Source organism: Equus quagga, chromosome 2 (assembly GCF_021613505.1).
Source record: "Equus quagga isolate Etosha38 chromosome 2, UCLA_HA_Equagga_1.0, whole genome shotgun sequence".
Classification (NCBI taxonomy): Eukaryota; Metazoa; Chordata; class Mammalia; order Perissodactyla; family Equidae; genus Equus; species Equus quagga.
In genome coordinates, this window is record NC_060268.1 from 126,864,040 (window position 1) to 126,889,217 (window position 25,178).

The 25,178-nt window shown below is 40.7% G+C and overlaps 1 protein-coding gene across 1 annotated transcript in view; it reads left to right on the top strand.

The window, feature by feature from the left end:
• Window positions 1–6,012: 6,012 nt before the first annotated feature.
• PPA1 (inorganic pyrophosphatase 1) overlaps window positions 6,013–25,178 on the top strand; it is a 31,612-nt gene continuing 12,446 nt past the window's right edge. Inside the window, exons 1-5 of the mRNA XM_046654832.1 lie at window positions 6,013–6,199; window positions 8,824–8,882; window positions 20,948–21,001; window positions 21,868–21,987; window positions 24,284–24,370. Of these exons, the coding sequence (XP_046510788.1) occupies window positions 6,136–6,199; window positions 8,824–8,882; window positions 20,948–21,001; window positions 21,868–21,987; window positions 24,284–24,370 (384 nt within the window). The 5' untranslated portion in view covers window positions 6,013–6,135. The remainder of the gene's footprint in view (window positions 6,200–8,823; window positions 8,883–20,947; window positions 21,002–21,867; window positions 21,988–24,283; window positions 24,371–25,178) is intronic.

Sequence of the window (25,178 nt, forward strand, 5' to 3'; positions counted from 1 at the left end):
GTTACTAGTGTGCCTTGGTTGCATTGAGCTGCATTTGACAGGAAACTACAAGAAACAGATGAGCTTAGAAAAGAATTAGCTGTTTCGTAAGCAGGGATGAAAGGGATAACGGGAGACTCCGAAGTTTCAGATCGGCAGGGTTAAAAGACTCAACTCTTGCTCATCTCAAATAAAGGAGAGAAATTAAGAAATGCTTTGAGTAACAAAGTTGATTACATGTCAAATTAAAACAGCCTTGGGAGAGAGACCAGAGCTTCTAGTACATCCTTTCTTGGATACAACGACTCAGGAAAAATACACTAAGGGGATGCTCTCCAATGGAGGCTTGATAAGTTCAAGTTACTGTAGCAATTACACCTAGAGAGAGAGGCATTTCTTGGAAAGAATTACAGGTGTGGTAACGGGCACATGGAGCTGGCTAGAATCAGATAGCTAAACACTATACAAGTTTTGAAAAGAGTTGTACTTCCAAGATGCACCAACTTGGGCTAAAAGAGGTTATGACTACTGGAGAACAACTTTTGGGCTCCCCAATTTCTGTGAGCAGGAAGGAAGGAAGTTGCAAAAGCTGCTCAATCCCTAAGGAGTATATATTTTCCAAATGTGGCCAAGAAGGATATTGGAAAAGAAAGGAACTTCCATAGAGTAAGGCCAAGGGCTCTGAAGAACAATAACAGGAGGCAACTCAAGAGAGCTGAACTGGAACTTAATCAAGGAATGTTTCCCACACCCAGTAGAATTTTGGAATTCTGACAACCAGTCATAGCTGTGTGCCTCGCATTCTTTCTTTTGATGAATAGGTGTTTATTTCACTGTTTATTCTGTCCTTGTTTAACCATTTCTTATTAGGTACAGATGTGGGGAGCAGGAGATAACATTTGTTTGTTTTAAGTGCGTAAGTTTCTGGATCAAGAGGAGCCATATCTGGACATAACACAGAAACTATCATGAGATACTAAACTGACTCTGACGTCATGATTGGTTGAGACTTTTGAGTGTCATTCTTTGTAGGGAGAGTAAGTGTATTTTTCATGCAAAAAGGGGACAAATGAATATTTACGATTAAGAAAGTACACTGTGTGTGATAAGACAGCATTCTTGTTACTATTTATTTACTTCTCTCTCTATAGGAGAATTATACATTCCTATACATGGTTACCCACTTGCAATGTCTGCTAAAGGAGGAGTTTATTTCCATGGCTCATTGGCATCAGACAAGGTCATAAGACTTGCTTTAGCTAATTGAATGTGAGTGGAAGTGATATATACTGCTTCTGATCCAAAGCTTTAGAGCCATCGTTTGGTTTGGCCATTTGTTTTCTCCCTCTGCAATAAGATCAAGATGGGGGATGCCACTTAAGCCTCAGTCTGCAAATGAGAAGACATATGGGGCAGAACCACAGCTGACCCATATCACCACCATGATATTGGAACTTGAACAAGAAATAAATGTTCATGTTCATTCTTGTAACCAATTGAAATTCTGTATATTGTTTGTTACAGTAGCATAAACTAGTCAAAATTGACTAATACAGTTGGTTTTCATCTGGGCCCAGCCAATGGGAGACCCTGACAGGAGACTGGAGGGCATGAAGCAGGGAAAGAATACGTCTCCCCTTCCCTTTTTGCCCCAGGTAGCAGCTCCAGCAGCAGCTCTATCTCCAGATGGGCAGGCCCACTGTGCTTCTAGCTTCTGTCCACAGCCCCTGAGTGACTCCCTTTGGTGACCCTGCCTCTTCCTCCTGCCTAGTCCCTCTGGCCTAGAGACGGTTGTGGCTTCCTGCTGTTGCTAATCTATATTTGGCCTCTCGCCTCTTCTATTGCTTATTTACCAATTCCCTGCATTAAAGTTCCTCTGTTTTAAACATTTTGAGTAGTTTTTGTCTGGTTGGACCTAGGTGATACACCATCTATGTACAAATTTTGGAGTAATTATTGATCACAGATGTCTTAAATTTCGCATTTTTTTTAAGGAAAGATATATTTAATTATATCATTTTTTTTTTACCATCTCAACCATTTTTAAGTGTACAGTTCAGTGGCATTTAGTACATTCATACTGTCGTGCAACCATCACACCATTCATCTCCAGAACTTTTTTCTCTTCCAAAACTGAAACTCCATTAAACAACTCCCCATCCCCTCTTCCCCTCAGCACCTGACAACCACCATTATACTTTATGTGTCTTTATGTTTCACTCTAGGTGAAACTTCATGTAAGTGGAATCACACAATATTTGTCCTTTTGTGACTAGTTTATTTCACTTAGCATAATGTCTTCAAGGTTCATCCATGTTGTAGCATGTGTCAGAATTTCATTCATTTTTTAGGCTATCAGTCTATTTTAGCCAAGATGCTTTTAGTTCAATAATAGAAAACCCCAATTTAACTGGTTTAAACTCTAAGGAACTTATTATCTAACTCAATAAAAGGTTCCAGAGGCAAAGTAACTCCAGGGTTGGTTAAGTCAACAAGTCAAAGACATCTTAACAACTCAGATTCTTGCCCTATTTCTGCTTTCCTGATCTCTACATGTCAGCTTGGTTCTCAGGCAAACTCTCCTGATGACTGATGCCTTCTAAGAGGACTGCAGCCGCAGTAGCCATTTGTATTAGTTAGCTTTTGCTGGTTTAAGCTGCTATAACAAACAACCCGCCAAGTCTCTCTGGCTTCACACAACAAGCATCCAAAGTATACTCTCTTTTTAAGAGAGAGTAAATCTTTTCCAGAAACCCTCTAGCAGCCTTCCCTTCATCCCACTGGACATAATTGCATCACATTTGCGTGCCTGAAACTATCGCTGGCAACCATGATTGTCTTAGCTTGTTTAAAACTCATTCTTTGAAGACAGTGGAGGGGCTGGATGCCCTGAAGCAAATGTAAACACAGAGGAGTAGATACCTGAACAAAATCAGGATTCTTTTAGAAAGGAGGAGTAATACGCTATTGGGCAGGCTACTATCGGTGTTTGCCATAATACTCAAAACAAAGTCATCATTTTTCTCACCTTCCATCCCAACGAAACTATCTCAGTAAATGACACACCATTCAACCAGTTATTGTCACCAGAAACCTAGAAATCATGCTCAAATTCATCTCCCTGATCTTTCACTCTGTCCAACCAATGATCAATTCCATCGATTCTCTCTTGAATTTAGCTCCATAATTAGTCTTCTCTTTGGCTACCCAAGCCCAGGGCAACACCATCATCTTTCATCTGGGCCACTGCAGCAGCCTTCTCATTGCTCTCCCTGCCTCTAGTCTTGCTAAACCTCATTCAGGCTCCAAGCTGCTAATAGAGACACTTTTTAAAGCAATTCTGATTATGTCACTTTCCTGGCAAATACCCTTCTTAGGTTTCTCATTGCTCTTAGGGAAAAGTTCAAACCCCATATGAGGCCTTCCAAGGCCCTTCACCATTTAACCCTGACCATATCTCTGGTTTCATCTCTTAATAATCCTTTTCTGGCTTCTATCTTGTCCTCCACCTTATGAACCCCTTCTCATCCTTCAGGTCACAGGTTAAGGGTCACTTCCTTCAAGAGGTTCTCTGCACCCATAATGCAATGCCCCGTATTTCCTCTATCATTCTACATATCCAAATTTATTGTAATTATTTGTTGAAGTCTGTCTTCCCTTTAGACTGTAAGTTCTGTGAGGGCCAGCACCATGTCTTTCTAAGAGCTAGATCCCTACCATCTAGCACAGAGCATGGCCACAATAAGTGTTAAACAAAATTTATAGATTTGAAAGTTTTCATGTTATAGGACCTATAGGTGGTATTTGATACCAAATATATATATGAGATAACTTAGGGAGAGGGTATATCTAGAGAGAGAGAATATGAGAAGTAAGAAAGACAATGATGATTAAAATAAAGAGATGACGAGAAAGCTAAGGGGGAGGATGGGAAATGAGTGGCCAGAGAAGTAGAAGGAATGTCAGAAGAGAGTGCAGCCACCAGCCAAGGAGGAGAGGGCATCAGGAAATTGCAGGTACCCAACAGGATCACCCACAGCAAACAGCACAGGATACCGACCGAAAAGCGTTATCGGATTTGGTTACAGAGAAAGAAGGATAATGTCTGAGGACAGGGGTGCTCCTCTGTCAAATATACTTAAGAAGGTATTCTCCCCCTCCTTTTGATTATTTCCTCTATCCATTGGTCCAACAAAGATTCATTAAACATCTACTCTAGGCCAGATACTGGGCTCAGCCCCAGGGAGACATGAGAAAGAGAACAAGATCTACTTGGTCCTGTGGGGCTCACCACTCTTGTCTGCAAGGGAAAGTTACAAGGCACTGACGTGAGCCCCAGCAAAGCCAGGCCTCAGTGTTTTATTGAAGTTGGTACTGATTGGCTCTCTGAACACATTCGATGACACAAGAGCTAGTCTGCCAGTCCAGAGGTCAGTAAGACTTTATTATTGTGCTATGAGCTGGCAGGAAACAAAAGCACTTGTGTGTGGCACATTATTGCATAATTTCTGTCTGTTCATAAGTCAGTCACAGAGGAGATTCTGAGTTTTTCCAAGAAAAGTAGTTCCATCTTCTCAAAGGCAGAAAATTGAGAGAGCAGGTCCATCAAAAGAGCATCCTCTTTAAAAAACTCTCTGAACTTGACCCTAATTAGTATTCACTTTGCAAAGATTCCTTTAACTTTCAACAATACATTGTTTTACTGACTAAACTATTGCTCTATTTTTTCTCTCCCCTTGTGTTCCATAGTAAAACAGTGTGGGGTAGTGTTCAAAAGGTCAGTGAGTCATGGCCTTCTGAAAATTAACGGGAGTCTGGATAGAGGCAAGGGAGAGACACTCCTTCCAACTAATTAGAAAATTATCTTACTAGGTTTTCATTTAATCAGGGAGCATCTCATTTTACAAATAGACATTGTTTTGAAAAAAAAGTTTAAATTAAATTGTCTTTAAGGCACATTATCTCCAATGCCTTAGAAAAACAAGATTATTTAAAGAAACCCAGCCCATCAAAATTTTTAAATAAAGCCAGGTATTCTTTGAAATAATCATTATTATATAATCAAATTAGTGAATAACAATTTCCTAAGTTATAATTCGGATTTTGAAACATACTTTTTTTTTTTTAACATATAGGATTGGGGAAGTAAGTGATGCAATTATCTGCCCACAGCCTCAATCAGACTTTAGTTTTAGGGGTCTGGCCTGACACGATGCAAGAGTAGAAAAACAAGCTCCTAGGAGCTTATGCCTGAGAGAAACGTCCTCCAGGGACTCTGAGCTCACGCCTAGACTTTCCCAATGCTTCCATCGGCAGTCCCCGGGGATCTGGGATGGGTTGGGCAAGGAAGGGGCAGAGGGAATCCTCCCCCATCGGGGAACGTGGGAATAACAAGTTACACCGCCCGAGCGCTTACAAGGAGCCAGGCTCCTCCTCCAACTCTTGACGTGTCTCAACTCAATTAAACATCCCTATAACCCATGAAATAGTTATTATCTCCATTTCCCAGATGAGAATCTGAGTCAGAAAGGTTAACAGCGAATTTGCCCAATATCATACACGAGAAAGCGGTGGAGCTGGTACCCAGCTGGTATCCATTTCGGATGCCAGTGACATGCCTCAACTTCGCTTAAATGGATCAGAAAAATGCCCACCTTTGAGACCGCAGGCAGGGCGTGTCGGGTGAAGCGTATGACTTACAAACGCCTTTTGAGATAAGGAATTACTCTGCAGGGAAGGGTGTGCGAGAGCCAAACGTAGGAGAGGAGTCGACGGTCAATTCTATCTGGTCCAAGCTGAGAACTTGCGCTTTTACCCTTCTGCGTCAGAGTCGCAAACCCCACCCGCCCAGGTGGAGGACTGGAACCACAGCCTGCCGGCAGCCACGTGGCCCAGTCTGGAAGCCAGCGCGGCGCCTCGCGGAGGCGGGGCCCGAGGGGGCGGGGCTAGGGCGCGGGGACTCGCGGGCCGGGCTGAGTGCGCCTGCGCGCAGGGTGGGCCGGGCCCGCGAGCGTGAGCCGCTTTAAAGGCCGCTCTCCCTCCTTGCTCACTGGTCCAGTCCTTGCAGTGCGCAGGCGCCGGGGTCTGTCCTTGTCACTGGGCGCCGCGTGCAGGCTTGTGGCTTTGTCGCAGCGGCGGCGACTCGTCTCCGCCACCATGAGCGGCTTCAGCAGCGAGGAGCGCGCCGCGCCCTTCACCTTCGAGTACCGAGTCTTCCTCAGTGAGTATCGGCGGCCCGCGGCCCCACCCTGCCCGCTAGCCCATTCATTCCCCGGCCTCGCCCTGCGTCCCGCCCGGGCGGCTGCGGCCCGCGCTCGACCCCTTGTCCCGGCCGCGGGCGGGGCTCCTTCGGCGGGTCCCCGGGGCCTGGGCAGGCCCGGCCCTCCCATCTTTCACGTCCCGCTCGCGGGCGGGACAGCGTGGGTCGGCGTTCCTCTTTCACGCGCTTGGTTGGACCCGAACGTGGGCCAGGCCGGTTTTGCAGGTGTCCGGCTCGGGCAGTGTCTAATGGGAAAAGGATACCACTAAGTCACCCTAGAAAGGTGCCTGGAGGTAAACTAATCCTCGTAAGAGGATTGCTTAAGTTGGAGGAACGTGGGGGGGGGGGGTGACTCCCCAAGATCTTAATTCCTTCACTGTAATTCGGATTGTGGGCACCGAGGGGGATCAAGTTCAGCCCCTCGTTCTGCAGGTGAGGAAACTGAGGCCTGGATCAGGAGCGGTCAGTGGATGACTGGACCCATCCCTTGGGGGTCCCCGTAGCGCTCATGCCTCTCCTGCGTTGTGTTTTCCCGGAGCACTGATGCTGGGAATGCGCCTTGTGAAACAGAAAGCTGGTCCCCTCCAGTCGACCAGGTGACGTCAATCTGGGAGGCAGAGTAAGAAGGTGCCAAGTTTTCACCCATGTGCAGGGAATTGGCGTCTAAGGGGTACTTCCCCCAAGTCCGCGCCTAGAGCGGCGCTGAGCCCGGGAAGCTGCCGGCTGGCGGCGCTCCGCTTTCCTCGGCGCGCCACCTTTTGCGCTGTAGGTGGAGGAAAGCTCCCTCGGGTTTATCTTTTTCCTCTACCTCCCTCCCCCCAAGCTACTGGGAATAGATTATTAGAGATAACCGAGGTGTTGAAAAATGTGTCACCAAAGGCCTTTCTGTTTTAAATTCTTTACGGTTTTATGCGGAAGGAAATGGGTAGGTGCACGAGCTTCTTTAAGTTCTTGCGTGTGTTGAACGTCAGGAAAGAGGGGGGCGTAGAGGGGACGAATGAGAATAGTGAAAGAATGAACAAATCTCCTAGCAAGAAGTAGCCTGATGCAGGAGGAGAAGGAAAGTGAACTCAAAAGTGTCCACATCCAGCTGAAGTTGACTACCGTGTAAAATCCAAGGGTGGGGCTCCCCATTTTAATTAATTTCAGAATTAAGCAGCAAGGGCAGTGCAAGAACTTTTGACGAATACGTCACTGAACTCTTTTTCTGGAGTTAGTCTTGGCCCCAGAATTTCTAGGAGGGATTTGGAGAGGTGACTGGCATGATTTGGGTACTTGCCGGCGGGCTGTATGTGCAGAGCAAATGCAGTTTTTAGTTATGTATTGGTGGCGAGTATTCGATAGCCATTATAGAAGACCGAAGCCACTCCTTGACTTTGGCACTGGCTAAAGTAACTGTTATCTATCGGATGGAACTCGCTGGAACTTAAGAAATACTAATAATTACAGCCACCTATATAATTATATATAATTTTGTTTCATTTGTTTTTTTCAAATCACAGATTTCTTAGCATCCTGCCTTAATAGAAGATTTTTGGCCTCTATAATGTTACATTTGCCAGTCTCTTTAAAACTCATGGTGGACTGCAAAGTCACAATTGACTCTGAAGGGACCATTGTGGTATTGGGGGTGGTCACTGTTATGTTTTTCCTATTCCACTTTGGTTTTTAAACCTGAAGGGATGCAGTGTGGACTGACCCTTAGGTTTCTTAAATATTCTTTAAGAATATTTAAGGGAGTTTTTTGGGTTTTCTTTTTAATTTTTTTAAAGATTTTATTTTTTTTCTTTTTCTCCCCAAAGCCCCCCGGTACATAGTTGTGCATTTTTAGTTGTGGGTCCTTCTAGTTGTGGCATGTGGGACACCACCTGAGCATAGCTTGATGAGCAGTGCCATGTTTGCGCCCAGGATCCCAACCGGTGAAACCCTGGGCCCCCGAAGCCAGCCGAGCAAACTTAACCACTCGGCAACCGGGCCGACCCCAGTAAGGAAGTTTTAAAATTACTTTTTGGATATGGTAGTTAGGTCTCTAGAATACAGAAATAACCTGTGAAAATGTTGCAGCTCGTTTATCCCTAAGAAAAATCATCATCTAAGATGGCTCTCTTCCTGGAGCATCACTTAAAGCAACATGGTTTCTAATTCAGCAAATTGGTCTCCTCCCTTCTCTTGGAGCCCAGTTGTTTCATTAGTTATGTAAACTGTCAAATGATGTAAGATCAACCCAAAACAATTGGAGCACCTTTTGTATGCCAGGCACTCCTAGGCTCTGGGAATATAAAGATCTCTAAGGCAGTCCCTGCCCTCATCACAGAGGTTAGTACCTGTTAGACACCTGAGGATCACATTGGATGAAAACCTAACCCAATCTTGGAGGGGTCAAGTAGATGAAGTATATAACGAGGGAGGCTATGCACTCGTGGGAGCAGGGGTATATGGGAAATCTCTGTACCTTCTTCTCAATTGTATTGTAAACCTAAGACTGCTCTAAAAAAGTAAAATCTTTTTAAAAATAATGTGTACTTCATGCATTTGGAAATACAGTCAACCAAAAAAGTAATAACTTTTTCTAATTCATTTTGCAGAAAATGAAAAAGGACAATATATATCTCCATTTCATGATATTCCAATTTATGCAGATAAGGTAAGACATCCTTATCTTTTGAATGTAGTCACTTCACTCAGGTCAGTTAGTCCCACATGGGGATTTTCTTATACGTCTTAACAAGTGCTTAACGTGCCTCGTGCTGTGACTTAAAGGCATGTTGACTAAATAAGAAGTCAGTCTTAAATCCAGATTGTTTGGTTAAAGAAGCAACTATAAATTGGGGAAGGAGTAGAAGAACAGAAGTAAATGTTTTAAAACTGCCTTGGTTAAAAAAAACCCAGATTGGTCATTTGTGTGTTTGTATGTGGAACTAAAATTTTAGTACTTCTTAAGTGGTTTTAAAATTAATCAAGTGGCCAACACAAAATTTGGGCTTTGATATTTATTAAATGGTAAAAATAAACTAGACTATTAAGTGAATACAGGAAAATTCAGTACTTTTAATGGACTGGTAGAGTTAAGATCTGCAAATAGTGTTAATAAAGGTAAGTCCTCAAACTTCGAAAGAGATGGCTCTTCCTATACACACTTGTGAGCTGAAGAAATCTAACCTTAGGACAAATTGGTAAGAATATTTACTTTCCTAGGGGAAAAAGTCTGCAACTATATATTCCAAAATCTTTGTGATCCTTGGGAGGTAGATTGCTAGTGACTTTTTGTTTTTAATTTTCATTCTTGCCTTTTTCATATTTTCTAATCTTTTTTACAAAGAGCATGTATTGTTTGTACAGCTTAAATAGTTAATTTTTTTTAACAAAAAACCACAGCTTGTTTTATCCTCCTTCCCAAGAGAAGTTTGTACTGTATTCAGGAACTGATACAAGGACAAATGTCTGATTCTTTTTTATACCTTTACAAAATTTTTTCATTCAGCCACGAAGCTTGATTCACAGTGAATCTTTTTGAATTGTAAGATGTCAATACATAAGACATATGAACCTCACATTCCAGTGCCTGCCTAGAATAATAGTAAAGATGAAATCTTATCCTTGCACGTGCTAAGTCTTAACTGTTTTTCTGTGCTTGACTATCAGAAATAGATTCATTATACTTCTACCAGGAAGTTTGCTGCGGTTCTGTAATGACACTTGGCCACTGGCGCAAAATCCAGCCTTCATGTTGCTGCTGAGAAGCCTGCCTGAGCTGGGCTCCAGCTGTAGGCGGTGGAGCAAACAGCCCGAGGCCAATTGTGTGCCACAGTTACAGCAGGGACCTCTAATTAGCCTGTGTTCTCCTGTGGGAGTCTCAAAGTTGTATTTATTCAGAAACTCTAATTTGTTACATCTGATTTCCTGGGAGTTGCGATGCAGGATCCTTCCTTCCTCTTGAGCTGGCGTCATCTGGTTGGCGTGAGTTGTCTTCTTGTATAATTAGTCTGTATGTCAAAGTGCTTTACAATCACATCTCTGACCATTTTGAGAATGAAGAGGTATAAAATGATGACCCTAAGTTTACTGATGGCAAATTGGCATCCAGATGTGCTAAGGAAGGACATATAGCTGTTTTTTTGGTGAGTTCATGGCGTCTTTGTTTAGGCTTCTGTAACAAAATACCATAGACCGGTAGCTTATAAACAGCAGAAATTTATTGCTCACAGTTCTGGAGGCTGGAAGTCCAAGATCAGGGTGCCAGCATGGTTGGGTGAGGCCCCTCTTCTAGTCACAGACTTCTAGCTGTGTCTGTATGTGGTGGAAAGGGCTAGGGACCTTCATGGAGCCTCTGTTCTAAGGCACTAATCCCATTCGTGAGAGTTCTACTCTCATGTCTTAAGCACTTCCCAGAGGTCCCACCTGCTATACCATCACCTTTGAGGGTTAGGATTTCAACACAGGAATTTGGGGAGACACAAACGTTCAGACCATAGCTATAACCTATAAGTGACAATATTTCTAGCCAAGGACCAGAATGATCATAGCACTTGTGTTGCCTAATCTTGTTGCTGCTTCAAGTTACCCCAAAACTGGAAATTGAAACTACCTTTTGGTGTTGTGTAAAATGTCTTCACTTAGTTTACTCTAAAAGTCATGTACGGAACTCGTTGTGCCTGTACTCTAGGGCAACTCAAATGAAAACCCTGGTCTGGCTCAAAAGCACAAACTCTTGGGCCAGCCCAGTGTCGCAGGAGTTGAGTTCACATGTTCCACTTCGGTGGTTTGGGGTTTGCTGTTTTGGATCCTGGGTGCAGACCTGCACACCACTTGTCAAGCCATGCTGTGGCAGGCACCCCACATATAAAGTAGAGGAAGATGTGTACAGATATTAGCTCAGGGCCAGTCTTCCTCAGCAAAAAGAGGAGGATTGGTGGCAGACGTTAGCTCCGGGCTGATCTGCCTCAAAAAAAGAAACAACCACAAACTCTTGCAGCAACTCCAGATTTCACCAGTGGCCCACTCAGTGAACCTCAGCACTCTGGATTCCTGCCTGAGAAGCAGGAAAGAGTTCTTTTGTTTTTAAGGAAGTTTATATAAAACATACATGAGGGTGTGTTACACTGAAGTTATTTTGGATTATAGCCTACATAAAAGATCTGATCAATTCTGGTGATTGCAAAAGAGGGTAATTTTTTAAACATCCCAGTGTGATTAAGTATACGTAAGTACATTTTTGTGTGTGTGGCCATAGACTTTATCCCTAATGTGATCGGTCATTTGAGGGGTAATAGTGAGGGAATGGACCTTTAATACAGCTCAGTTAGCTCTACGAAGGAAAAATGCCCAAAGGCTTATATTCTGCTTCGTGTTAGGACCTTTCAATGTGGACAGCTTTCTTTTGATATATATGCCATTAGGTAATCCAGCCAGCCAGTTCTGGAGATCCTTGTGACTCAGATACATTGCTTGGATTATTTCCAAATCCATTAGGTGGAAGAAGGCAAAGGTAAAGACTCACTGGATTTTTTTAATTGTAGGTTGTCCTTTGCTTTATTTTGGGATCTAATATAAAAACACCTGTAGTTCAGAGTTTCTTCTGATAGAAATGGCGGGCCTTCTGAGATAACAGAAATTTTAAAAATCCCCAACAGAGTCAGCATAAACAGTGTGAAACACTGGTAGATTGAAGCTTTGTCTAAATCTTAAAGTGCTCAAATATCATTACTTGATGTTTTAATTTTAGAAGTTTGGTATTTTTCTGTTCCATGTTTTAAACTTTGATGTTAAATAATAGTTTGAACAATGTGGGCCTTTTGCTGGTTTTTTTTCAGGTGACTGTTGGCAGGATATATACCTAGGGAGCTGTGTTTTTCTTTTTCTCTTTTAAAAAAAAGTCAAACTTCTAATCAAATAGGTTGATGCTTCAGAAACTTAACAGAATGTTTTCTGGAGTTGTATATCGTTCTTAAATTTTTAAAGAGACTATTTTGCTGTACCTGGCACTTTGAGAGGAGATGCACTGCTCAGGCGGGTGCTTGTTAGCTCACTTCTTATAGGGTTGCTTTGTTTTGAATTTTCTATTTCTTTTTTATAGACAGCTCTGTAAGTGGAAGTTTTTAAAATGCCACTAAATAATTTAAACACTGTTTGTCTTCCCCAACTTAATAGGTATATAGAATGGTTGGGTTTTCTGGGTTGTTGTTGTTTTTTTTTGTCTTGTTTATCTTTTGGTTTTGCATTTTCCAAACCAAAGTTAGAAGTGGGAACATAGATGAAAACTGAGTACAAACGTAATTGACATGTCATAGCTAAGAATAAAGTCCTATTTTTTTCCTCTCAGATGAACTCTAAGGTGACTAAATTTTGAAAACAGTTATTCTAAGCATAATCTCTGTGGTTTATCAATTTTGTCAAAAAGATAAAGTTGCAATGATTAAATATGCATATAATGGGCAGCCATAATGCTTGGCTTCTAGTAAAGTCTCAATACATAATAACCAAGAAAATAAAAATAGAATTGCTGATGTTGACCACAATGACTGCTTATTTCTAAAGCCTTTCAGGGCTCTATTTTTTTTTTTTTTTTTAAAGATTGGCCCTGAGCTAACATCTGTTGCCAATCTTCCTCTTTTTTTTTCCTTCTCCCCAAAGCCCCCCAGTACATAGTTGTATATTCTAGTTGTGGGTCCTTCCGGCTGTGATATGTGGGACACCACCTCAGCATGGCTTGATGAGCGGTGCTGGGTCTGTGCCAGGATCCAAACCTGTGAACCCCTGGGCTGATGAAGCAGAGCATGCGAACCCAGCCTCTCGGCCATGGGGCCAGTCCTAGGCCTCTATTTTTTGGAGTTAAGATCACTGAACTAGGAGGGAGAAATCTTGATTTTTAGTCCCGGTTTTACCACTCACTGGCTTTGTGATGTTGACCAAGTTGCTTTATCTCTGAGTACTGTTAGTCTTAGTGGGTATTTTAGATTATATTCTACACTGATGTCCCATGGTTCTGTGTGTATTATTGATAAAGCTTATTGATGAAGTTTCATTAGAGATCATTGTAAAAAAAAATTTGTTGTTAATTTATTGAATGTTTCCTTAGGCACTATACCAAAGCCCTTATGTGGATTATCTCATTTAGCCATCATGTTATTCTCTGAGCTAGCTTCTTTTATTAACCCTGCTATCCAAGGATCACTAACTAGAACTCATGAGCAATGGTGGCAGGATTTAAACTCAGGCATTCTGGCTCAGAACTTGTGGTCTTAACCATTGAGCAGCACTGCCTTGAGTGATTATGGGGATGTGTGTGGGGTGGATTTTACTTTGTGCTTTTTTGTATTTTCCAGATTTTCTGCAGTAAATATCTCTTTGATAATGAAGAAAAAAAGACTTGGTTAGGGTTTTTTTGGCTTAGAATTCAATGGAAATGAATAAGAACTTTGTTCCTTTGGGAAGGCTATAAAGTCGTCTAGTCCAGGGATTCTTGGTGGCCCCAAGGCCCTGGAATGCCCATCCATGAAACCCATGGATGAGGTTCTGTGAACTCTCTGAAATTGCGATTTGATGTAAGTGTGCATTTTTCTAGGAAAGTTTCTGTGGTCAAAATTCTTAAGTCATTGCAAATCATAGAAAAGTTTGACAGCTGGGAATGCAGACTCTTTTGCTTGATTTTATAAAGAGAGGAGAGTAAAGAGAAATTATGGTTAGAATATCTGTTTTCAAAATTTAGCAATCTTTAGAGCTCATCTGAGGGGAAAAAATAGCTTATTCTGAGTTATGACATGTCAGTTCTGTTTTATTACTTTCTATAGGTACGTATGGCACTATGTGTTACCAAACACAAGACTTTGTTGGAACTGCTGTGAGCAGAAAATCTGTGTAATTGGAAAACAAATAGGTATTACTGAAAGGTGTTTGTTGTTTGTTTGTTTTTAAAATTTAATAGGTTAACTATCTCCCCTGGACTCTTAACATAATTCATTGGGCGAATTTGTTTTGGTTGGTATAAATCAGGTTTTCCTTTGCGAAGTTAAAATTTTAAATGGATAAAGGGCACACACTGTGAACTTTGTCATCATATTTCTTTCTGTCAGCTTCTCAAACAGACTTTTGACAATGAAATAATCCAGGAACCCATTTATTTTTTCTTTTTAAAAAATTTTTTGAAACTTATTTTTTCAGATTTAATGAGGAATGATTAACAAATCATTCTATTTAAGATGTACAGTGTGATGTTTTGATATACGTATACATTGTGAAAGAATCCCCCCAATCAAGCTAATTAACCCCTCCCTCACTTCACATATTGACCTTTTGTGGGTGGGTAGGAGGTGGGTGGGTGTGTGGTGAGAACACTTAAGATCTGCCTACTTTCTTAGCAAATTTCATAGAGCTGTGCTGTACGATAGATCTCCAGAGCTTAGTCATCTTAGAACGGAAAGTTTGCACCTTTTGACCAACATCTCGGTCATTTTCCCTACCCCCTAACCCCTGGAAACCACCATTCTCCTCTCTGTTTCTGTGAGTTTGACTTTTTTAGATTCCATGTGTCAGTGAGATCATAGAGTATTTGTCTTTCTCTGTCTGATTTATTTCACTTAGCATAATATCCTCCATGTTTATCCATGTTGTCATAAATGGCAGGATCTCCTTCTTTTCTAAGGCTGAATAATATTCCATTGCACGTGTGTCTGTGTGTGTGTGTGTCTAAGTGTATCACATCTTCTTTATCCATTCATCTGTTGATAGAACTTAGGTTTCCATATCTCAGCTGTTGAACTAATGCTGCAGTGAACATGGGCGTGCAGATGTCTCTTGGAGACTCTGATTTCATTTCTTTTGGATACATACCTAGAAGTGGGCTTGCTAGGTCAGGTGGTGGTTCTGTTTTTAGTGTTTTGAGAAACCTCCATACTGTTTTCCATAGTGGCCGCACCATTTGCAATCCCACCAACAGTGCACAAGGAGGAACCTGTTACTTTTAACAACTTAAAGTATATCTTAGAATCATAAAACGGACTTTGAAGCCAAAACTTAAAAGTAAGGGTTAAGAGCCATTGTCACTTGGTGAGCCCTGAATAAACTATAATATTTTTGGAAGTGATGAAGTCTGTGACAGCTTTTCAAATGCACCTTTATGGGGGTGGAGCATCTATTAATTACGTGAGTTCTTCTAATAGAGATTTTATACTCCAAAACTACTCTCTAAGTTAAAAAAAAAAAAGCAAGCTGTCCTTGTTTTTTATTAGCTTCTTGCTTTACGTCTAATCTCTGGATGAATTTAGAAGAAAATCCTCTCTACCACTACTGTTTTTATCCAAACTTTATTGCAAAACAGAAAAATAAAAGAAAGGATGATGGAATCAGAGGGTGATTTTTGTATTTTTTCCTGTCTGGCATTTACTTAATTTCTGGAGTTATCTAGAGAGACACGTGATGAGTCGTGTTGAAAATGCTAATTTAAGCCACTTATGTAATTTTGCAAGACAGCGTGTCATGTTCACTAGGCTTCAGATCCAACGTTGGAAGCAGATCGTAATCAGGAGACGTTCGTAAATCTTCCATTAAAGACACATTTAACTTCACTACTAAGATTGAGAGATGGGATGTAATTAAGACCATGTTCCCTATACACCTACTTAACTATGTTAGTGTTAATACCCTACCAAATAGCCATAGCTGTTATTAATGAACAACCTGACAGACTACTGACTTGATCCACAAGAAAATTAACCAGCTTGGAGGTAAGACTCATGATCACTGTACTACTGTAATATTCCTGTTTAACCCTGATGTTAAAAGCCTAACCAAGCTATGTTACATTTCTTCTGTACCTAAAACAATTTTATTTTAAATCTTTTGATTAATGGAGTGATATAATTTAGACTTAACTTTCCAATCTCCTTAGAATCTGGACATCTTTAACATTAACATTCTTTTGTTTTTTTTTTTAATTGCCGGGAAGGATGCGCCCTGAGGTAACATCTGTTGCCGATCTTCCTCTCTCTCTCTTTTTTTCCTTCCTCCCCAAAGCCCCAGGACATCGTGGTACATTCTAGTTGTAAGTCTTCCTAGTTCTTCCATGTGAGCTGTGGCCACAGTATGGCTACTGACAGACTGGTGATGTGGTTCCACACCCGGGAACTGAACCCGGGCCGCCGAAGCAGTGAGAGCACCAAACTTTAACCACTCGGCCATCAGGGCCGGCTCAACCTTCTGGTCCTGTTGATGAACTGATTATAAGTCTGGGAAGTAAGACTGATTGCTAGGTTATTTTATGTTTCTGACTTTGGGCAGTGAGAGCTAAAGCTGTAGTTGGCCTATCCTCTGCCTTCTCCAGCCTCGTCAGAATCGTCCTACTAGGAAGTTTCACATCTTCCTTTCTTACTCTGAAACTATGAATAGGGAGCTGAGAACTTGATGCCAAAGTAGGGACTTAGAATTTAGAAAGCATAGTAGAAGCGGAGAACAGGGGGCCGGCCCCGTGGCCTAGTGGTTAAGTGCGTGCACTCCTCTTTGGCGGCCAAGGGTTTCACTGGTTCAGATCCAGGACGCAGATATGGCACCGCTCATCAGGCCATGATGAGGTGGCGTCCCACATAGCACAAACAGAAGGGCCTGCAACTAGAATATACAACTGTGTACTGGGGGGCTTTGGGGAGAAGAAGAAAGAAAAAAAGAAGATTGGCAACAGATGTTAGCTCAGGTGCCAATCTTTAAAAAAAGAAAAGTGGAGAACAGAGTTCTGGGAAGTCCTAACAATGGAGATAATAATACGATAAATCCAGGATTGAGCTAAATAGTAGTTGAAACCAGTTGGGGTTAAAGAAAGAAGGCATGAATTTGTAACTGGGTGGTACTAGATTTCCTAAAATCTTGTCTCAGTATTTTAAATACATAAATGTTGGAAATATTAGGATGCATGATTTTTTCCAGTTTTTTGATTGTAAAATACGTATAACATAAAATTACCATGTTAACTATTTTTAATTGTCCAGTTCAGTGGTATTAAGTACATTCATATTGTTGTGCAACCATCACCACCCTTCTCCAGAACTCTTCATCTTGCAAAACTGAAACTCTGTACCGGTAAACAGTAACTCCCCATTTCCCCTCCACTGTCCCTTGGGAACCACCATTCTATTTTCTGTTTCTATGAATTTAACGTTTCTAGGTACCTCATGTAAATGGAATCGTATAGCATTTGTCTTATTGTGACTGGCTAATTTCACTTAGCGTAATGTCCTCAAGGTTCATCCATGTTGTAGCATGTGTCAGAATTTCCTTCCTTTTGTAAGGCTGAATAATATTCTGTTGTGTGTATTTTGCTTATTCCACGTTTTGCTTATTCATTCATCCTTTGATGGACACTTGGGTTGCTTCTGCATTTTAGCTATTGTGAATAATGCTGCTATGAACATGGGTGTGCAAATAGCTCTCAAGACCTTGCTTTCAGTTTTTTGGGTCTATACTCAGGAGTGGAGTTGCTGGATCATATGGTAATTCTATTTTTAATTTTTTGAGAAACCATCATACTGTTTTCCACAGCAGCTATACCATTTTACATTCCTACCAACAGTGCACAAGAGTTCCAATTATAATGCATAATGTTTTAACAGTAAAAATGTTTCTATCAGTGGAGTAATTGGTTGAGTTTCTCGTATCAGTTGCACTGAAAATCCTAAGTATTACCCTTCACCTAGTGGCAACTCCCTGAACTGTAGCCATGGTGTCTAGGAGAAACAAACTGTTCCTTAGTTCCTGCTAAAGAAGGAGAACCTCCCCTGTTTTATATCAAAATATTTAAAAACATCCTCTGTTGTGATAATAATTGATGGAGAAAATAATGACTAAAAGCTACTACAAATTCATTGCTTTAAAAAACAGATACAGGGGCTGGCCTGATGGCATAATGTTAAGTTTGGTGTTCTCTGTTTTGGCGGCCTGGGGTTCACAGGTTTGGGTCCCAGGCACGGACCTACACCACTCCTCAAGCCATACTGTGGTGGCAACCCACATACAAGATAGAGGAAGATTGGCACAGATGTTAGCTCAGGGCCACTGTTCCTCATGAAAAAGAAAGAGTGAGAGAGACAGTAATCACTACAGCATCTACATACACTTGAAAATGTGCTGAACGTGCATTTTACCCCCTAGTCCCTCATCTGGGTTTGTGGACCCCAAGCAATAGCCTGAGGCCTACAAGCTGAAACGACCTGGTTTGGGGATCCAACTCTTAGGGAGTTAAAAGAGCTTTTATTCTGTTCACTGCTAGTCTTTAACACCTAGAGAAGTGTCTGGCACAAATTAGTGGTGCTCAGTAAATATTTGTTGAAAAATGAATGAGTTGGCTTGAGGCTCCTTGCAGGATACTCCTTGCTAATTTTGGCCTAGCTAATTTCTAAAAAGCACCAAACCTTCAGGCTTTTGGAGCTCTTCTGTTTGCAGTAGAGTTGTCTTACCATTTTCTGAAAGATGTTTTCTTTCCTGTAATGTTGGTTTTTTTCTTTTTTCCCTTTTGCTTTCCATTAGTTATGTAGGTTTGTAATATTAGGTAATGTGGTTTTGAGGATTATACGTATTTATCATTTAATCCCATTAAAGTGTTCAAAATAGTTCCAAACTTTGAATTAGTGAGTTCATCTCTATTTGCTACTTTTTCTTTTTTGAGGCAATTTGTTCATTTGGTAATATTTTCCCCCCAAAAATTAACTAATCTTGATTTTCGCATCTCAATCTTTCATGTAGTAACAGCTCCATCTTGTGAGCAGTTCGGGTATTGCTGCTGAGGACTGGCAAAGCCCTGACCTGTTCTTGTATCGCAGACACACGGATCTGTATTGTAACCCCCGAGTCGTGGTACCAGACAGACAGAGTTCTTGAAACCTTAGAGTAAAGAGAACAAATTTGATCAGACGTTGGGTCTGAGGTTTCCTACCATGGACAATGAGCGATGCTTTTTCTAAAACCATCCAGTTATCCCTTTACAGGGAGAGAGCGGTTTGTGTTTGTTCAGTCCTGATTTAACAGTGTCTCCTTCTTTGTGGGGTGTCCTGTTGTATCAAGTAGGCATCAGGAGGCTTGGAGCAGAAACCCACAGAATGCCCGAGTCTCCTCAGTTTGACAAGAATTTAATAAATGACACAAGTTCTACACTCTATAAATCTGGGTAGCTTTTCTGCCTGGTTAAAAGTAGCCACAAGGTCATTATTGGCTGGAAACCTTTGACTTACTCTCTTGTAGCTTATCAGTCCCTGTTTTTTGATGCAAAGTGGCAAAGAAGTAATTCTAAAAAGTTGTGTGGTGATTTTCAAATTAAGTCAACTTTTTAAAAAACCTATTTTATAACAGTAATTGCAGATTGGGCTTCGTGTGTGCCCTTTGTAGAGGCTATCAACTGAAAAACTGAATTTTTAAGATTTATTCCTTGGTAAAAATAATTTTCTATTTCAAGCTCAGCTTTAATTAGACAACCTATTTCAAGTTGATATTTGACTATGGTATGCAAAATAAGATGACAAAGTGTGATTTTTCTTTCATTGTGTTTTTAAGTAGTAAACATCTGGAATTTCTTAATATATCATCTACTTTAATGTGGTCAGCTTAAGGCTATTAACTAATTACAACAGAACTGGTGTTGGTTAAAATATTTTTGGAACATAATATTTTATTATCAGTGTCAGACTTCTTATCTTTTTGAGGAGTGTTTGATTTTTTTTTTTTTTTTTAAAGATTTTATTTTTTCCTTTTTCTCCCCAAAGCCCCCCGGTACATAGTTGTGTATTCTTCGTTGTGGGTTCTTCTAGTTGTGGCATGTGGGACGCTGCCTCAGCGTGGTCTGATGAGCAGTGCCATGTCCGCGCCCAGGATTCGAACTAACGAAACACTGGGCCGCCTGCTGCGGAGTGCGCGAACTTAACCACTCGGCCACGGGGCCAGCCCCGAGGAGTGTTTGATTTTTAAAAACAGCCAAATTGGAAGAACAATGCAGGTAATCGAGCTGATTAATTTTGTTTGAGGAGCCCAGCCCCAGTGGCCCAGTGGTTCAGTGGTTAAGTTCAGTGTGCTCCACTTTGGTGGCCTGGGATCAGTTCCTGGGCACAGATCTACACCGCTCTGAGTGGCCATGCTGTGCTAAGACCCACATACTAAAAAAATCGAGGAAGATTGGCACAGATGTTAGCTCAGGGCAAACCTTCTTCAGCAAAAAGTACATAAATAAATTTGTTTGAGGCTAAAACTAAAGTATGACAAAGTAATTAAACTGATTTGGGATTTGTCTTAGAAACCACCTCTGAATTAGAAGATCCAAAAACATTGTAATTGCAGTGTCACCTGAGGAAATGAGTAGCCTTTGGAGAGGATTGCTTTAAAGATGGCCTTCCTCAGACGTACAAGTTCTGTTATGATTAAAAACTGTTTCTTTCCTTATAGAAACATTCTCCTCCCCCGCCAACATTTTATTATGAAAAATTTTAAACATGCAGGAAAGTTTGAAGAATTGTACGGTGGACAGCTGTATACCCACCACCTTGATTCTACAATGAATATTTTCCTATATTTGCTTTTTCTCTTCACCCCTCAAGCTGTCTTACTTTTTGATACATTTTGTTGAAAGTCCATTGACTTCAAAGCTCTGATGCAGTGAACAGTTGAGCTTTGGAACCAGGGCATGCTCACTCAGTAAGAGAACAGGTCAGCTCCTGTGACCGTCTCCCTTTCTCTGTTTTTCAGGATGTGTTCCACATGGTAGTGGAAGTACCACGCTGGTCTAATGCAAAAATGGAGGTATGTTTCATCTTATGTTGATGGTCAGACGGAGGAGATTAGTTTTGACCCAGCCACACTGATTTCCTCAAAGGTTAAACAGCTGAAGTCCATGGTTTTCTGTTGTCTGGTCCCAGTTTGTTTTCCAGTTACTCCTCCCATTACCTGCCAGGCTTCCTTCAGTCCTCCATCTGACCTGAGCCATTTCTATTTGCAAATATGCTTCAGACTTTGCTACCCCACCTTCTGCTGCTTGCGTTCCCAAAGTCTGGAATTATCTTTTTCTCCCTTCTCTTGTTCTCTGTAAGTCCATCACTGACTCCTCTACAGAGGCAATGGGCTTTCCGTAGTCACCCCAGCCAAAGATCCAAAAATGATCTTTTTGGAATTTATGTTGCATTTTGTAAATTTCTTTCTGATGACGCCTGACATATTTAGCTTTTTGTTATGGATATCTATTATGTATTTCATGTCACTTAATTAAGCTTTTTGAGAGGAAGCACACTTTGTATGTAATAGACACTCAAATATTTGAATAATTTTAAATGCTTAATGGAAAGCTGAAGTTGGGTAATATTTATTTTGCCCTTTTAATAAAAATCTTAGTACTTTTATTTCTCAAGTGTTAGGATTTATTCCAGCTAATTTTAGATTTTGTTTTCTGAAATTTGTAAATGTTCTTTTTCCCTTCTCAGTAGTTCCTGTTTACCTCAAATAAATTTTCCACTTAAAGGCTGATTATGGATAAACTTTTATTTCAAATTATAACAATATTGGGGGTAAAATATATCATTAAAGTGGAATTAGGGGAGGTTCCGTCCATTATTTATTTCCTCAAATCCTTATTTGAAAAGTACTTCACAATGACTTGAAATTTCTTATTTTAGATTGCTACAAAGGACCCTTTAAACCCAATTAAACAAGATGTGAAGAAAGGAAAACTTCGATACGTTGCAAATTTGTTCCCTTATAAAGGATATATCTGGAACTATGGTGCCATCCCTCAGGTATGTCTCTGTGCAAAATGTGCTTTTTAGCTTACAAAAATTAATCTTGCTGTTATTAAAAAAAAAAAAATTAAACACCTTCAGAAAGGTTTTGCTATGGTAGGTTTAAAAAATGTAAAGGATGAGGGGGCAGCCCCATGGCCGAGTGGTTAAGTTCACACACTCTGCTTCAACAGCCTGGGGTTTGCCGGTTTGGATCCTGGGTACAGACCTGGCACTGCTCATCAAGCCATGCTGTGGCGGCGTCTCACGCAGAAGAACTAGAAGGACTTACAACTAGGATATACAACTATGTAGTGGGGCTTTGTGGAGAAAAAAATAAAGGGAGATTGGCAATAGATGTTAGCTCAGGGCCAATCTTCCTCGTGAAAAAAACATAAGGAATAATTAAGTCATTTTATCATTTCTTTGAACAACTTATTGTCAAGATAAACTGAAAGGTAAATATTTACAGTGTTTAAATTCACATTTGAAAGTTTGTTCTTTTATGAAATGTTTATTTTTCTATATGGACTGGTTATAAACTATAAAAGTTCTTTCTTTACAGAATGAGTGGCACATCTATTAAGAGAGCCAGTATAAGCCAGTGGTTAAAAGCACTGAGTTTTGGCCCCAGACAGACTAAGCTTCAAATCCTGAGTCTGCCCCTTCCGGCTTACCTGACTTGCCCGTGTCTTCCTCCCTGTGTCATTGGTGTCTTCCCTGAGATATTAGTAGGGCTTACCTCATGTGGTTACTGTGAGCAATAAAGCCCTTGGTGACCTGCCACATGTCACTTCTCACAGCTGTTGACTTTTAGTCATTCCTTCTTCTTTAAGCCAAGTTCTTTGTGGTAAAGCAGTAATGGGATTGTATTTTCCTAAATAGCCAACCTTTGAGGAGGGGAATGTCTGCATTGTTTACCAGTTTATCCCCAGCACAATGGCAGTGTGTGTGGTACGTTTTTATATAATGCTTGAATGAACAATCACTTGAATCATGTCTATTAGGAGTAAATGATGGATATTGAATTCTGATTTGGCTAGGCTAATGCTGTGGCACTTATGATTTCTACATGAACTATTCAATGTATTTTTTCCTGTTGATAAATGGTTTGTTTTTACGAACCATTAAGCCTATTAGGTAGAATCTACTGTGAAACAATCTGTAAGTTACCAAAACATGGGTCGAACTCGTCTTGCTTATTAGGAAATCATGAAGCCATTTCTCTGCCTGAATTACAGCACTCACCTTGTACTCAGTTGGTTTAGCATTTCCCCTCCGTCCCTCTGGGAAGGCGTTGCTGAAATACTTCTTCTGGAGGTTGGATTTGGCTTTGTTGGGTCCAGTCTTCTCTGTCCCCCTGCACTTTTATCTTTTTGCCTTTACTCTGGCTTAGCAGGCAAGTAAATCCAAGTAACGTGTTCCAGATTGGGGGCGAAAAGAACCAGAACAACAGTGACGTTTTAAACCTGAGCTGGGGGCAGGCGCAGGTCATCCATTGTTTTGAGATGCTCTGCAGGACTCGGTTTTGCGATTTACCAGGAAAGAAAGCTTCAGAAAATCCTGGTTAAACCTTTCAGTCTTGGGTCCTGGTCAGCGGTGACACTTTGACCATCAGAACACATCATTTCCATTTTAGTATTACTGCCTAGCCACCTCTGCTTTGGAAATCTACTTTAAAGAAAATCTAGTTAGTAGAAGATAGTGTGTATGAAGAGTTCATCAGCGCACTTTTCTTTTAATATATTTTTAAAGTAAATATTTGGGTCTATTCTTGTGTTTACCTGTTGTCTCATTTATTAGGTGACTGTTTTTTGTTTGTTTTAAATAGTATCATTGTCAGTTTTAAAGCTTAAATTTAGTTTAGCATTATATGCATATAGGAGCCCTAACATTTAATTAAAATTATTGTGTGTAGTTATGATTCTTAGATGTGAATAAAGAATTTCTTAAAAATGAGAAAACAAATAGCTAAAGATTCATATTTTCACAGAAAGACTCATGGATGTTGTCTTCTAATATCAACAGGATCCTCTTTGTCAGTAGCGTGTATAGGAATGATAAACTCGGGGCCGGCCCTGTGGCCGATGGTTACGTTCAAGCGCTCTGCCTCTGAGGCCCAGGGTTTGGCCGGTTCGGATCCTGGGCACAGACATGGCACCACTCGTCAGGCCACACTGAGGCGGTGTCCCACATGCCACAACTAGAAGGACCCACAACTAAAATATACAACTATGTACTGGGGGGATTTAGGGAGAAAAAGCAGGGAAAAAAAAAGGAATGATAAACTCTAAGCCTTATTTTTTTTTTTTAGACTTGGGAAGACCCAGGACATAATGACCAACACACTGGCTGTTGTGGTGACAATGACCCAATTGATGTGTGTGAAATTGGAAGCAAGGTAATGGAAATATTTTTCTTTAGGATTAAGATGATATTAATGAAATATACAAAGTTCATATTAAAATATATGACTTGTGAAATATTGATGTCTCTCTGGGTGATAAATTAAAAGCTTCCATTGTATCTAAGCATTTGTATATTACAATTTATACATTTAAACCTAGTTTGGAAAGAATCTGTATATGTACGTGTATGACTACCTACCTGTGGAAGAAGTGGATGTGTTCTGCATTGCTTTAGAGGGCAGATGACTAGTTAATAGCTGAAGAGCGCCAGGGGGCAAATTTCCTCTTGATACGAGACAGACCTTGCCCAGTGATTTGGAGCGGTCAGTGAATTGGCCCACGACAAATAACCTCATGAGCTGGAGATTTATGGTAGGGATTCCTCTTTCAAAACAGGCTTGCTCTAAGATTCTTTATGATTTTTTTTAGGCTCAGGGAAATAGTAAACAACTGAAAAGAAAGTTGTCATTCAGTTTTTAAGTCATCAAGTTAAGTCATTTGTATGACTTGCCTAACTCAGTGCGTCTATAAAATAAAAAGTAAGGAAAGCACATTTAAGTATGTATTTGAAACAAATTGTGCTTTGGCACAATCAATGACAGTTCAGAAAACATTAATTGCCCTGAACTGTGTTACTGACTTTCTTAGGACCTAGAAATAGTAAAGGGGTACCTATTTTCAACTTTGATAGGACTGACAAGTGCTTACTTATTTAGCTTTTTAAAAATTGCTTAAAGGAGCAATCTTAAGATAAGTGTGCTGACACTCAGCATCTTCCTTATCTCCTATTATCCACCAAGT